Source organism: Dipodomys ordii, unplaced genomic scaffold, assembly GCF_000151885.1.
Source record: "Dipodomys ordii isolate 6190 unplaced genomic scaffold, Dord_2.0 Scaffold181, whole genome shotgun sequence".
Lineage (NCBI taxonomy): Eukaryota > Metazoa > Chordata > Mammalia > Rodentia > Heteromyidae > Dipodomys > Dipodomys ordii.
Window position 1 is genome coordinate 467,772 of NW_012267397.1, and position 16,341 is coordinate 484,112.

The following is a 16,341-nucleotide window of genomic DNA, read 5'->3' on the forward strand; positions in this document are numbered from 1 at the left end:
GTGTGTGTGTGTGTGTGTGTGTGTGATGGGGCTTGAACTCTGGGCCTGGGCGCTGTCCCTCAACAAGCTCAACGCAAGTGCTTACCACTTGAGCCACGGTACCACTTCTGGTTTTCTGGAGGTTAATTGGAGATAAGAGTCTCATGGCCTTTCCTGTTTGGGCTGGCTTTGAACCATGATCCTCTGATCTCAGCTTCCTGAGTACACAGCTAGGATTACAGGCATGAGCCACTGGCACCCAGCTAGAGCAATACTTTTATAGATGGCTTGTCAATTACCCTTAGTAGCTGCTTGCCCATCCCCCTGCCAGCCATACCCAGTGGATTGTGAGGCATGGTATTTTCTGCTCCATTATCCCTTCCAGTCTGTCTCTCAAGTATAATTAAACTGCATTTCAGCAGATGGATTGTACAAGCAAAAGCACCAGGGCTACATAAAACTACCTGGGGGCTAAGTGATAGAAACCATTCATTTTTTTCGTATAAATGTTATTTACAATATCATTTTCTTGAAGTTGAAATTCAGGATTATAAACTCCTTTCTCTCCTGGATAAGCCAATGAGAGTGTGTCAACTCTTAAAAGCAAATAAAACCTTGCCCTTCCACAGCCTAGAACCTTTGCATAGTTGGGGATCTGTGTTACCACTCACTGGGTTTTTTCCCAGAGGTAGGAGACGATTCTCTGGTCGTCTGAGCTCTTGCTGCCATCCAAGGTTGTGCTGTCCACTGGCAGGGTCAGCTCTTTGTCTGGGCCCGCATCTGCCTGAGGAGGCTTGTTGTTCTCTAGGAGACAGACATGGGGGTCAAAAGCAGCAAGTCCAGGTGGGAAAGAAGAGGAAGCAATGGGACATTTGTTCTGGTAGCCATGGGAACTCTGCCTCTTTAGCCCACATCACAGAACTCTCAGATACGTGGGAGAGATGGATACCATGAGGGAGCTCACAATGAAGAATCAAGACTAAAACATATCAAATAATTCTGAAAGAAACAGAACATGGTATGTATGTGAGATTTAAGATAAGAGCTGAAATGGCAAAGGCTCTATCCCCTATATCTACACCAGGCCAAGGCATAAAAACTAGCCAGGAGCGGATACAAGCTGAGTGGTTCAAAGAAAACACAAGGTGAATGGAAGGATGTTGCTCTCAGAGGCTCTGTGGATTGATGCCTTCTGCTTCTATTTTCAACCAGCTCAGAACCTAAACCATTCTCTTCCTCAAAGTTAGAGGGAGAAACCATTAGAAGAGCTCGAATGAACTCCCATGACAGAACTTACCAGGCTGTACAATAACGGTTACTTGAGCAGTGGCCTGTTGTCCTACTGTGTCAGTTACTGTGAGTTGATAAGTGTAGTCTCCTTCTTGCATAGCAGAGAGCTGCAGGGTTGGTGTCCTAACACCCTACATAGAATAGAAATTTAGGAGTGGGAAAAGTGGATTTCCAGGATCACAACATTCTACCACAATTCTTACTCTGGTAGAAGTGACTTAGCCAATTTCTAAACCTACATTGTTATTGGGCAATTATGTCCCAGTTTAGCATAATGAATGACTGTGGAGTCAGATATCATGGTATCCTTTAGTTTGTACAGACTCTGCAAGAGCAGATAAACCTAACATAATATGTGAACTAAAGCCAGGTAAAATGTACACTTTAAGTACTTTAAGTGTAGAAATACAGAATGCTGAGTATCAAAAGGAACATTATAAATAATTTAAGGTAAGATTCCAATGAAGGCGCTTCCTGCAGAATAGGAGGCAAAAAACTGGCAGCCGAATCTAGTCTTGCAGACATTTTGTTTAGCCTGCACTGGCTTCAAAGTTGAAAATGTTCACACAGAGGTCTCAACTGTTGTCTGCTCTTATGGAACAGAACTATCAAGCATCGGTGGGACCACACCTGTACCTGGTAAGAGCCAGCTGTACCCCGAGGGAAAAGTGCCCCTCCAGTCATGGCTTCAGCTCTTTTTACTCATGTACCAATCTAGTCTCTTCTTAAGTATCTCAGGAGAGAAGATACCTTCTAACTAAACAATCTACTCTGATGGGAACTAAATAGTATTCAAGATTTGTACCCTTTGACTGCTAAGTAGTTAGACTTTCTTAGGTGAACACTACCACCCCAACAGGAACATTTTTCATCTAGCTTAAATCTCAAAATTTAATGTAACAACTATTGCTAACTTGTTCATCAAAGGCCCCTAAAACTTCCTGAATTTTGAAAAGTCTAAATGCATAAGTATGATTTTGATCATTTTAAGAAGGGAACATGACCAAAAAGAAATGTACTTATCAGCTGACTTATGTAACTATAACCCTTCTGTACATAACCTTTATAATAACAATAAAAATAAGTTTAAAAAATAAAAGGGGATATGAATAGAGTGGTAAATTTGATCAAAGTATATTATATGCATGTATGAAGATACCATAATGAGATCAATTCTTACCAACCTGGCGCTGATGGCTCAAGCCTATAGTCCTAGATACTCAGGAGGCTGAGATCTGAGGATTGCAGTTCAAAGTCAGCTGGGACAGGAAAGTCCCTGAGACTCTTTTTTTTTTTTTCCGATCCGGTCGTGGGGCCTGAACTCTGGACCTGGGCACTATCTCTCAGTTCTTCAGCTCAAGGCTAGCGCTCTACCACTTGAGCCACAGCCCTACTTCCGGCTTTTTTATTTTTGTTTATGTGGTGCCGAGGAATCGAACCCAGGGCTTCAGGCATGCAAGGCAAGCGCTCTACCACTGAGCTACCTTCCCAGCCCATCCCTGAGACTCTTATTTCCAATTAACCACCAGAAAACCGGAAGTGGCGTTGTGGCTCAAGTGGTAGAGCACTAGCCTTGAGCTGAAGAGCTGAGGGACAGCCCCCAGGCCCAGAGTTCAAGACCAATGACCAACAAAAAAAAAGGGGGGGGGAAGGTGGCTCAGTGGTAGAGTGCTTGCCTTGAATGCATAAGGCTCTGGGTTCAATTCCTCAGCACCACATAAGCGGAAAAAGCCAGAGGTGGCACTGGGGCTCAAGTGTAGAGCTCTAGCCTTGAGCTGAAGAGCTGAGGGACAGTGCCCAGTCCCAGAGTTCAAGCCCCACAACCGACCAAAAGAAAAAAGAAAAGAAATTAATGCACACTAATTGAGAGTGGGGAGAATGGGGCAGAAATAAATCAATACAGTGGCTCTATGACTCTGGGGGAAAAGGCCGGGACCAGTCCCTCTTACCTGCATTTCCACCACTTTTCCTTTGCTGCTTGGGCTGAGTGACCACTCATAGCTGGTGATGCCATGGTCATCAGTGCTCTGGTTCCCAAAGAGAGTGATAGAGTTCTGAGGCAGAGTGATCACTTGGTTGGGGCCTGCATTGGCCACAGGGGGGTAATCCACAGCTTTGTTCACTGTCAGGCTTGCAGTGGTAGAGCTGGTAGCTCCATCAGAGTCTACCACTGTCAAGCTATCGAGGCAGGGAAAATGCAATAGAGGATGAGCTTAAGGGAGGAGGCATAAGAAAACTAGAAGATTGAACATCAAAACTAAGAAATACCAAGTTGGCAAAAATATATATTGCTACCCATTCCTTTGGAAGAACAGAAAGAAGCTAGGTACTTCTTTCTGGTGGCTCATACCTGGAATCCTAGCTACTTAGGAGCTCTGATTGGGAGGATCATGGTTGGAGGCCAGACTACGCAAATATGTGAAACCCCTTCTCAACCAATAACTGGGCACAGTGGTGTACTTCTGTCATCTTAACTACATGAAAGGCTGAGATCAGGAAAACCATAGATCAAAGGCCAGCCTGAACAGCAAAGTCCATGCGATACTATCTTTGCAGAAGAAGCTGGGTATGATGGTACAACGCTGTGAGCTGAGCTACAATGAGAAACTGAAAATAGAAGGATTGTGGTCCTTTCTGCCTGAGCAGAAACGCAAGATCCTATCTTAAAAATAACCAGTACAAGCCGGGCACCTGTAATCCTAGCTACTCAGGAGGCTGAGATCTGAGGATCTCGGTTCAAAGCCAGCCTGGGCAGGAAAGTCCATGAGACTCTTATCTCCAATAAACCACTAGAAAACTGGAAATGGAGCTGTGGCTCAAGTGGTAGAGTGCTCACCTTGAGCTGAAGAGTGCAGGGACAGTGCCCAAGCCCAGGGTTCAAGCCCCACGACCGACCAAAAAAAAAAAAATAACCAGTACAAAAAGGAAAGCAAAAAAGGTTACCGATGTGGCCCTGTTTAATAAGCACAAGGCTGAGTTCAAACCCTAGTACTGAAACTTCTTTAAAAAAGTAGAAAGTAACACTAGAAGTTAATATTGACTAAGGGTTTCCTATTTACCACATGCCAGGTACTGCTCCAAGAGCTTTGTATTTCATTGCACCCATTCAAAAGCTCTATCCAGTATATCATATTTTTCTATAAATATATGGGGAAACCAAAGCAAAGAGAGGTAAAGTAACTTGCCCAAGATCCTACAGCTTGACAGGCAATATGTGTCCAACACCAGTTTTCTCTGCTGCCTGTGCACACCTATGCTGAGAGCTCATAAGCATTGTCTGATACAGTCCAACCATATAGAGCAGCTAAGCAGCTGCTAAGCTAATCCAACTCTACAGAAGGCTCAGAGAGGCAAGTAATCTGCCCAGGGCTACAAAGTGAGCCAAAATGCAAGTCTAGTTCTCTGATTCTAATCCTCAGAGACTCATTTGTTTTGTTTTGTATTTGTTTTAAGACAGGGTTTTGCTATGTAGGTGAGGTGTGTCTCAAACTTGCAAACTAACTATCTCAGCCTCCTGAATGCTGAGATCACAGGCATGTTCCACCATGCCCATCTTAGAACCCTATTCTTTTTTTTTTTTTCCACTTCCAGAATTCTATTGGTTAACTTAAAGATAAGGATTTCAGGGACTTTTCTGTCCTATGGAGGCTGGTTTTGAACCATGTAGTCCCAAGTGGCTAGGATTACAGGCGTAAGCCACTGTTACCCGAACCCTCCCTCCTTTTATCATATGAACATATAACTTCACGTAAAAGCCAGGCCATCTTTTTTTAACTTCATTTGCACTTATTTGATGCTTAATGTATTCACGAGCCATTAAAGGGTGTTTTGTTTGCTTTTGCTTTCCTGGGATCCTGGGTTTTTGTTTGTCAGTCATGGGGCTTGAAATCTGGACCTGCATGTTGTCGAGTACTCTATCACTTGAGCCATAGAACCACTTCCAGTTTTCTAGTGGTTAATTGGAGATAAGGCTCACAGATTTTCTTGCCCAGGATGGCTTTGAACCTTGATCCTCAGATCTCAGCCCTGAGTAGCTAGGATTACAGGCGTGAGCCACTGGCACTCGGCCCTGGGATCTTTTTCTTCTGTGCCTCATCTTCTGGTTCAGGAGTAAATTTCATTTCAGTGTGACAACTTAACCATGAGCTTTGTAAGCTCAGGGGCACATCTTGGATGCTTAGTAAACCTGGGTGGGACATTTAAGTTACTTACCCTATAGAGTCAAAGCCTAGCTTAAATGTCTGCTAAATGTATGAGTTTTACTGAGCACCAGAACTCAAGAGATCCTAAGTTACAAATGGTCTTAGTGTAAGGGAAGCTGGCTGGCTCCTGGAATGGAAACAGGATTTTCATGAAGTTAAGAATCATGCGTTCTGAGCTGTTTCTATTTAGAACCCTATTCTTAAGAAGAGATGATCTGTGGACACCATTACCCTGGAGTTTAAAGATGCCACACTACATAGAACATTCTGTCTACATCAGGTTGCCCCTCTTTAGCCTGCTTCGACTGTGTGCACATCACAAGAATGGACAACCTGGGCATAGAGCCTCTGGGACAGACTAGGAAGGCTGGCTCCAGCAAAGACAGGAGCTTGAGATGGAAATGAATTCTCCTACGCAACAGGCCCACAGTGTGTGCCAGTGAGAAACAGGATCTGCAAGGGGAAAAATGTTCTTTTATAAAAAAGCAGGCTTTTACCTAAATGATGCCTTCCAGCTGAACAGTCTAAAGCTTCTCATGCCACCTCACAATGTGAGCATAAGCAAGCAAGGAGGGTTGGGATCCTTCCATTTTGCTGACAGAAAGAGGAAAAGCATAAAAAAGACATGCGGTTTGTTGAACTCTTGCCACAAGCCTCAGACACAGCAAGGTGTCTGTGAAACCTTCCTCCTGTAATCTCCCCTATCACCTGTGGCCCGCAGGGGATTTGGGTACTACAGCCTTTAGGAGAAAAGCAGGAAAACTGGGACATATAGACATGTACAAATCAGCCAGCCCTGGAAAGGGGGGGAAAAAATCACAGATGTTCTGCCTCTTCTCTCAATTTCCCTGTTGTTTTCACAAGTTTGTTGTTATTGTTAACAGACCCCACTCCTGTGTCAGAGCAGAAGTGAATTACAGACAGATGGCAAAACGGCAGCTGTCCATTCTTCTAACTTTCACCCCAAACAGACCCTGGCTTGCCTGCAGCACTCTGGAGCAAACAACAGCTGACTCCAAGGCTAGACAGAGAGACTAATGCCACATAAAAGTAGGAGAGAGGGGAAAGTAAGTAAATACCAACCAAACTGAACCTTAATGCTAATCAAGTCTAATTCCAGCATCTCACAATAAAATAAAAAAAAGAGGGCTAGTAATAAAATCACTGTTGGTACCTCATTGACCCAACAAACTGTAAGCTACCATTATGGTTAAAAGCATAGACACTGAAGTTAGAATGTTATATGCTCTTTTTTTTTTTTTTTTTTGTGGGTTATGGTCTGGGCCTGGGCACTGTCCCTGAGCTCTTCAGCTCAACTACCACTTGAGCCACAGCACCACTTTTGGTTTTCTGGAGATAAGAGTCTCACAGACTTTCCTGCTTGTGCTGGCTTTTAACTGAGATCCTCAGATCTGAGCCTCCAAAGTAGGTAGGATTACAGGTATGAGCCACTGGCACCCAGCTACTATGTGCTCTTGAGTAAATTACTTAACCTCTTTGTTCCAAAATGTCCTAACCTGTAAAATGAGAGAAGCCACAATGCATGTTAAAAGATTAAATAAAACACTACAAGCTAAGAGATCAGAAAAGTTTTTTGCATATATTAAATATTCAGAAAACTAAGTTATTCTTGTCACTGTGTGTGTGTGTGTGTATGCACGCGCGCGCGCGTGCACGCGTGCACATACATACATACTCCATTAGTAGGACTTTAGGACCTTTTGCTCTCACTCAGCTTTTTCTGCTCACAGTTGGCATTCTACCAATTGAATCACACCTCTGGCTTGGGCTTTTGGCTGGTTAACTAAGAATCAGAGTCTCTCAGATTAGTATGCCGGGCTGGCTCAGATCTCAACTTCTTCAGTACCTAAGATTATAGGAGTAAACCACTGGATCCATCTGGGTTTTTGTTTGTTTGTTTGCTTGCTTTGGGATAAAGTCTTATGATGTATGCCATGAAACTCTTTCTGTGGCCCAGGATGGCCTCAAACCTATGTTGCTCCTGTCTCAGCTGCCTGAGTGCTGAATACAGGTATCTTCCACCATACTGCACTTTGTTACTATTTTTTTTAAGTGCTCAACATGGTCCAAGCTAAATTCTATAAATGGGAAATTTCCCATTCTAGAAATCTAAGGTAAAAAACAATTCAAATTTCCATTTTAAGCCAATGAATAGGAAATAATCTTGCTGTACTAGCGGCTGCCTTCCATTCATCTGCAACCATGAGCCAAGAGAGAGTGCTACTAAATCAGAACCTGCATATTGGTGTATGTGGTAAGGACTGTGTATGTGGCATTCTGTTTCCAGAATGCCAAAAACTTGATATACCCCAGACCCCCAGGTACCAGACACCCATGCATATGCTGTTACATTATGGTAGAAACCTATGAGGCATCCTCTCGTTGGAGGGACTACAGAAGGCTTCATAGGAAATTAAGCAAGAGCTTTAATGGTAAGCAGCACTTCAACAGATTAATAAAAGAACTCAAGGAAGAATAAATAAAATATATGGATCAAATCAAGGAGAAAACAGAAACTGCTTTCTAGTGTGTGACACAAGCAACTTCATTTTTCTCAGCTCAATGAATACAGTGTCATCTAAACATGGCATTTACATGATACTTATGTACAAATACTTCAGAACGTAAAAGGAATTGTGTTCATATAAGAACTATGTTCATATAAGAATTAAACTACACAGAGCCTTATAAAATACATTCTAAAATGTCCACACCAATTTCTCAAAGGTCTTTCTGTGATTCAGATTCTCCAAAAAGTCACAATAAAGAAAGATCCTAGGGCTGGGATATAGCTCAGGGCAAAGCACTTACCTAGTAAGTGCAGTGTCCTGGGTTTGATCCCCAATATCAAAAAGAAAAAGAAAAGACCAAAAAATACACTTTAAAAAAAAAAGAGAAAGAGCCTAAAAATCATATTCAAACAAACCACAAACAAAAAGTAAAGATTCTGAGATATCCCAAACCAAGGGAGCTTTATCCAATGTCCTTCAAAATTTTGCCAGTAAGGAGAAAAGAAACAAGGAAGATGGGCCCTTACAGTTGATGGCAGAAATCCTAGATGTTTGGATCTTCCAGAAAAAGTTTTGAGAGGATAAACTGTGGTCTTGTTTATTATGCAAGGACTGTGCTCTATGCAGTTACCACTAGGATGCTCAGAGAACCAATAGAACAAAAGGCTGCATTATCAGTCAATCTGACAGTGAACTGATATTTATCAAGTCACTCCCTTAAAAATGTAAAAGTGGCTCAGTGGAGTGCTTGCCTCACATGCATGAGGCCCTGGGTTTGATTCCTCAGCACCACATAAGCAGAAAAAAAGCTGGAAGTGGCACTGTGGCTCAAGTGGTAGGGCACTAGCCTTGAGCTGAAGAGCTGAGGGAGAGTGCCCAGACCCAGAGTGCAGCCCCCATGACCAACAACAACAAAAAAAACTAAAATAAAATAAAAAAAAAAAACAAAAAGGTAAAACCCTCAGTGGGAAAAAATGACTTATGATCAACTTGAATCTGAGTCCCAACTTACCTGAAGGTGTAGTTCCCAGGGACAAGCTTACTTAGTTTCAAAATAGCTTTATCTTCAGAAATTTTCTCTTCTCTCAGAGGCCCTTTAAGTTCTTCCCAATGGTACTGGACAATTTTATCATCATCAGTGCTTTCTGGACCATAAAGAAAACCAGTTACAAGGTAAGAATCTTAGGTCTCAGCACTTATCCAGTTTTCACAAACCAGGGCAACAACTTAAAAAGATTCGATGTAGGAAAACCTCATGAGAATACATACTTCCTCTCTGAAGTGTTTCTTCCCTAGGTATATTTGGTCATTTGGCCTATATGAGTATTCCATTGCATAGCTTCCCAAAGACTCCAACATAGGAAATCTCTGGTTAAAATGCTACTAACTATATGAAGATAAGGGAAATCAGTAATTTTTTTTTGGGGGGGGGGCTCCGGTCATGGGGCCTGAACTCTGGGCCTGGGCGCTGTCCCTCAGCCCTTCAGCTCAAGGCTAGCGCTCTACCACTTGAGCCACAGCGCCACTTCCGGCTTTTTTCTTTTTTGCTTATGTGGTGCTGAGGAATCGACCCAGGGCCTTCGGCATGCAAGGCAAGCGCTCTACCTCTGAGCCACCTTCCCAGCCCATGAAATCAGTAATTCTTAATCATAGGAAAATACTCAACCTCACTAAGAAGAAATGAACATTAAAATTACTTTTGAGCCAGGCATTGGTGGCTCATGCTTGTAATCTTAAGTTTCTTGAAGGCTAAGAAAAAAAGGAAACAGGAAAGCAAGACCCTCTCTCAAAAAATAAATAGCATAAAAAGAATAGGAGTCATGGCTCAGTAGTACAGCACCTGCCTAGCAAACTCTAGGCCAATTTCAATCCTCAGGACTGCAAGCACACATACACCACAAAAAATACATTGGCAATATTGAAATTTAAATTCAAGACCTCATGCTTGCTAAGCACATTTTAACCTATCAGAATGGCTTAAAATCTTTCACAGGACAGTATTTGGGTAAATAAGGAGAGAAAGTGGCCCTTTCAATTATCATGGTAGGGGCTGGGAAGGTGGCTCAGTGGTAGAGCACTTGCCTTGCATGCCTGAGGCCCTGGGTTCGATTCCTCAGCACCACATAAGCAAAACGAAAAAAGCCGGAAGTGGCGCTATGGCTCAAGTGGTAGAGCACTAGCCTTGAGCGGAAGAGCTGAGGGACAGCGCCCAGGCCCAGAGTTCAGGCCCCACCACCGGACCAAAAAAAAAAAAATTATCATGGCAGAAGCATAGGCTGATCTAACTCACTACTGTATAATAAGTGCTTTGGCAACATTTATCTTTTTTTTAAACAAGGAGGATGAATACTATATGCATATTTTCTTATATATGCATAAAAGACCTATGGAAAAAAGGTCTTTCTTTCCAGAAAGCTGGAAGAAACTGGATAGTTAGGATACAGGCATGCCATCATTCTGTTCAATGAATACCTTTATATATTAGTCAACTTTCAGTTGAGTATTTCTATCCAAAACAAGAAAAGAATCCAGTGCTATGAAAAAAGGAAGTGGCGCTGTGGCTCAAATGGTAGAGTGCTAGCTTTGAGCTGAAGAGCTGAGGGACAGCACCCTGGCCCAGAGTACAGGCCTCACGACCGGACCCCCCCCAAAAAAAAAAAGAACCTCTCATATCACATATGGACTCTGCATAAAAAATTTAAAAAAAGAAGAAAGAAAGAAAAGAATCAACTAAAGTAATTGCAAATATATACACAATCTTACTTTCTTACCACCTCAAATCAAGCAAGCCACATGGGATTTTAAGTAGAGCCTGGCTGGCTGGCTACTATCAGTTGCTTCAATACTTGGTATTCTTATAACATAGTCTAAGACAGAGCTGGCCCCAAATCGTCTAAGAGTACACTGTGAATGCTCTTTTACAACATCACGCTTAGACAAGGACTCACGGCTGCCATCAATGACTGTAGAAGTGGTTGGCAGAGAGATCTCCTGGAACTGAGGTGACACGATAGCAACAGGAGGCTGATTCTTACGGGGCTCTGTAAGAAATGATCCAGAAGAAATTGGAAAGGAGTGTTATAAATTACAGGAGGTAAGGCAGGCATGGTGGAACAAACCTATCATCCCAGCACTTGGGAGGCAGAGGCAGGAGGATTCTAAATTCAAGGCCAGCCAGGATTACCTAGTGAGACCCTGTCTCAAAATAAATAAATTAGCCAGTTACTTAAAGGTGAGGTCATATCTGAGGGATTTAGAAGTCAGTATCTATTACATAACAGATGGCTGAAGCATCAAAACCAAGTGGCCATTCTTAACTTAAGACACTTAAAAGTGTATTATAGCATCTTCCAAACCTAAGCCTGTGCTGTTTTTCCCACTTAAGACAGGGTCTTGCTATGTAGCCCAGGCTAGTCTCACAATCGTGATTTATGTCTCAGCCTCCTGCATGCTGGGATTACAGGAAGTGCTACCACATGTCCCTGTGCATTCTTTCAATGCTGATGTATGTCCAACTCATAAGCAGTATAATAGCCATCAGTGACTGCCTTCAGGATATTCTGATTAGAGGTAGACAATGAAAAAGCTTGTGCATTAAGAACCTAGGCAAGTAAACCATCTTAACCATCTCTGATTTGAGTTGTGTGTGTGAGGTAACTGGCTGAGTAAAAGGAAGGTCACAAACCATTCTGGTCCACCTAAATGACTGAGCTACAAAACTTCCATCATTTTCTTTGAGAAAAAGATATTGCTATGATCAGCATGACCATTTGATCCTGCTCCTTCTCCCCACTTTCACCATGCTGAGGATTTAACCCAGAGCTTCATTCGTGCTAGGTAAGTGCTCTACAACTGAGCTACACCCACAACCCACTTTTTAAAAGGTGAAAAGGCAGCCATGCACCACTGGTTCATGCCTGTAAACTGAGATTTGAGAGTTGCTGTTTGAAGTTAGCACAGGCAGTTAAATCCATGACTCTTTTCTCCAAGTAACCACCAAAAAGCCAGACAGAGAGCTGTGGCTTAAGTAATACAACACTAGCCTTGAGCATAAAAGCTCAGGGACAGTGCCCAGGCCCTGATTTCAAGCCCCAGGACCAGCATCCAAGAAAAAAAAAAGTAAAAAGACTTGGGTTCAAAGCCCAAGAAATGAAAAGATCAATTACCAACAAAGACAGAAAGCTGCATTAGTGATAATACATGTACCAATCTTCAATGTCTTTAAAATTTCTCTGAAAATACCAAACAGGATACCTTGTAACTGCATTGTGATCTACCAACAGTGACTCATTTAAAAAGCATGACTGAATGGATTTGGTTTCCAAGGTGAAAGAACTAGATTTAAATGAAGAACTCTGTTCAAAGAACTACATCTCTAGAAAGCAACCAGACAGAACTAGTCACTTGACTGGTTTACCTTCCGGAACAGTGGTACTGGCTTTCTTGGGTTTCTTAATTACAACATATGGTCTCTTCTCAGCAGGGCCCACTTGGAGAAGTAGTTTTGTGGTAGACAGGTAGATCAGGCAATACTGCACTATGGACCCTAAGACTAATATCTCCCTGCCCAGCCCAGTGTTCCAACTAGTACTCTTAGAACAAATATGTACTGTGCTGCTATAATCTTATACTACACTGAACCAGGAACTGCCCAGTAAATACATTAAAAAAAATAATAATAATGTGAATTGTAAATCCCAAAGTCTAATCTCCTTGTCCTTAGAAGTCCTGCAGAGGGAGCAATGGGACATGGCCAGGGATTGAAACACATACCTGGCTTTACTGTCACATTCACATAGCCTTCCCCATGGGCATTCTGACCATCTACAATCACTTTGAATTCATACAGGCCTGGAGTCAGCTGCAGAAGTGAGAGAAGATCTTTTAGACAACCACAAAGAGCAGCAATTGTATTAGATACTATATGGATCTGAGCTTTCCGAAACATGCTGAATTTTGTACTCTTTTCTGCCCTATTTCCAAAATGGAAGTAACTAGCCATAGCTATTACAGAATGAGCTAAACTATTAAAAACTAAGAGTTTTTACTGTGAGTCTTATTTGTAGCTGTCTCTAGAACAACAGAAGGGATTACAATCTCTCTGTACTCTCATTTTCTTCTCAGAAGAACATTAAGGGCCCAACCATCCTACTTCACAGTTATGAAATAAAATAATCATCTCTTGAAAGAAAAACATCTTATAAAAATACCAAGTAGTTGCCAAGTATGTGAAAATTTTTCCTCCCAATTTCCACTGACAGTATAAAGATAATATAAAGGGGGGAAACAATAAGCTCATCTACCATCTCACTAACATACTTATACTTCCTACTTTAACATGCTAATACTTCCTATTTCTCTATTTCCATCTCTGACCACATACCAAAAAAAAAATAGTTTTATCCAGTTCATTCATTCAAACACTTCTTGAGAGACAATTGCATATGAGTCACTGTTCCAGGCTTGAGGTTTAGAGGTGAACAAGTAAGACCCCTACTTTCCAGGAGCTCAAATTTCAAAAGTATCCAGAGTCTAATTTTAAAAAATCAAGGTAGGGGCTGGGGAGGTGGCTCAGTGGTAGAGTGCTTTCCTTGCATGCATGAGGCCCTGGGTCTGATTCCTCAGCATCACATAAGCAGAAAAGCCAGAAGTGGGGCTGAGGCTCAAGTGGTAGAACGCTAGTCTACAGCTGAAGAGCTGAGGGACAGCGCTCAGGCCCAGAGTTCAGGCCCCCAACCAAGAAAAACAAAATAAAAAAATCAAGGTATAGAACTTTTTATTGTTCTTTCTTCCTTTCATTTAGCATGAATCCCTTTCCCATTATGATATAATTTTTAAAATATCCATTTGAATGACTATGGCATAATATATGGAAAAATGTATCATAATTTATGTAAACATTCTACATTGTTGGAAATTTCCGTTGTTTTCAACTTTTTGTCATTATATACTACTATAATAAACATCTTTGAGGAAAATAAAGCTTTTGTTTCTTTTAAATTATCTTTTTTTTGGTAACTGGCAAAAGTAGTGTTTCATACTACCTTTTTTCTTCCTGGGCTGTCACCTCATTTCTTCCCTCAATGTCAGCATGCCCAGGACTACTACCTTAGCCCACTTATTTCTTCCCTCCACATACTCTATCTGATCTTAGCGATGACTATGGCTTCAATGATCATCTACTTGACATTGATGTGCAAATTTATCTCTTTAGCCCAGACCAGTCTCCTGGTATGTCTAACTCCTTTCCCCTACCTACTAACAGGACAATTCCACTCAATGTCTCAAAGGTACTTCAAATTCACTCTGCCCCAAAAAAGATTAATCATCTTCTCCCAACCTGTTTCTCCTTCTGTGCTCCTCATTTTAGTGAACATCCACCCACATGCCTAAGCCAAAAAGCTAGACTATCCTAGGCTTCGCTTTCCCAACACCTCCATGGAATTCACTGATCATCAGTTTCATGAAGATGTCTTCCAAGTTTTCTCTCCATACACACTGCTATCACCTTAGTTCTTAACCATTCCTCACAGCAAGTATGAAAGTTTGGGCTTAGAAATAGAGGCTCCAGTTCAAACCCACCATTAAAAGCTTTGTGATTTTTTTCCCAGTTTTAGTTTTATTATTTGTAAAATGAATATTAATGCCTGTTATGGAAATTAAGAGAAATAAGTGAGTAAAACAACAAGCATCATGTCTGACATGTGGTATGAGCTCAAGAAATGGTTTCTTTCCTTCCTTCCTTCTTTCCCTTCCTCCCTTCCTTCCTTCCTTCCTTTCTTTCTTCTCTATCCCTCCCTCTCTAACCCCTTTCTTTCCTCCCCCGCCCTTTCTTTTTGCTTTATTGGACACAGGGTCTCACTATGTAGCCCAGATTGGCCTCAAAAATTACACCCTCCTGCCTCTGCTTCCCAAGTGCTGGAATTATAGACAGACACTATCACACCTCACTATTTAGTTGTTATTTTTGTTTTATTTTACTCAAAAAAAAACCCATAACTTTCCACCTAAGTTTTTAAATAGATTACTCAGTGGTATCCCTACTTTGAGTCTTATGTTCTTCCACTTGTGGACAGGATGATCTTTCTACACTGAAAATCTAAACATGTCTTTCAAAGGCCCCCTATCTCCTCTAAGTAAGAGTCAAAGTCCTTAATTGGACATACAAGGTTCTGTGTGACCTGGCCCTGTATCCTCATAATTTCCTTGAGCCACTGTGGTTCTGTCTTAGAGTCCAGTCAGGCCAAACAGTCATTCCTTTTCCACACTTCCTATCTCATGTCTGGTTCAGTAGACAAACTGCTTCTTTCACTTAGGGTGCTCTCCCTCTATTCTTTACCTACCTTTCATGACCCAAGTAGGTAAAATCTAAACAGTCTACTCTAAACCTTAGGTCTTCAGTTTTCTCTGCACTGACCTAGTATATCATCTGTTATAATGATCTACTTCCTATCAATGTCACCTAAACTCTATTGTCCTTCAACATTAAGATTATGAATAATTCACTGGATAATCCCAAATTTATATCATAACCAGGGCACAATAAACAGCTATTGAAACAATAAATCAGTGGGATTGCTGAACCAAAGAATATGAACATTTTTATGGCTCTCACTAACAATACTGAATCCCAAAGGGATTGAGTCAATGTACACAGTTATTTGGCCACAATAATCTAGCTCATGTTCTAAATTCAAATGTAGTTATGTTAAGCCTTCAAAACTGCTTGGTATATAATATTTGCAGCCATCAATCACTACCATGCTGGTAGTATTCTCATGAGAAGTGAACGTTAGAGAGTTGTACACCAACCAACACTAGATGACTCCAGTCTGACTTTTGATGGATTCACTTCTGAAAGACTGGTCCTACCTTAAGTATAGAAAGGGAATTCTACACTATCCATTTTAAATAGCCCTGAGAGTAAAAGGAGGCAAATTCACCTTGGACAGTTTCAGGACCTTGGAATGTTCCCCTTCCATTTCTCCACTGTAGTCTTTAGGATGAGTAATCAGCTGCCAGTCGTAGGTGTAGGTTTCTCCTATAGAAGGGCAGTTACAAAAATCATGAAAACACACACCTACACACAAAGAAGCTGCCAATAACAAATCTTTGCTAAAGTCTGCCAATAACAAATCCCTTCTAAGTCTTGACAAAGCCTTAGTTTTTAAGATTGTACTCCACAGTCTATAAGGAAACCATTCCAGAAGCTGACAGGAAGGGTGGATTCTGCTGACTCAGTCACTATCTCAGCTTCTTCCACTCTCTCTCATCTGTGCTCATTCTTACCCCTAATACCCATCCTCAGGCCAACCCTCCCATAAAAAAAAAAAAAAAAA

General features: G+C 41.6%; 1 protein-coding gene across 1 annotated transcript in view; it reads right to left on the minus strand.

The window, feature by feature from the left end:
• The window catches only part of Kiaa0319l (KIAA0319-like ortholog), an 89,208-nt gene that overhangs the window by 15,600 nt on the left and 57,267 nt on the right, over positions 1-16,341 (minus strand). The window contains exons 6-12 of the mRNA XM_013034084.1: positions 15,946-16,043; positions 12,776-12,863; positions 10,951-11,043; positions 9,015-9,147; positions 3,219-3,447; positions 1,277-1,400; positions 651-783 (exon numbers count right to left, since the gene is read on the minus strand). Of these exons, the coding sequence (XP_012889538.1) occupies positions 651-783; positions 1,277-1,400; positions 3,219-3,447; positions 9,015-9,147; positions 10,951-11,043; positions 12,776-12,863; positions 15,946-16,043 (898 nt within the window). The remainder of the gene's footprint in view (positions 1-650; positions 784-1,276; positions 1,401-3,218; positions 3,448-9,014; positions 9,148-10,950; positions 11,044-12,775; positions 12,864-15,945; positions 16,044-16,341) is intronic.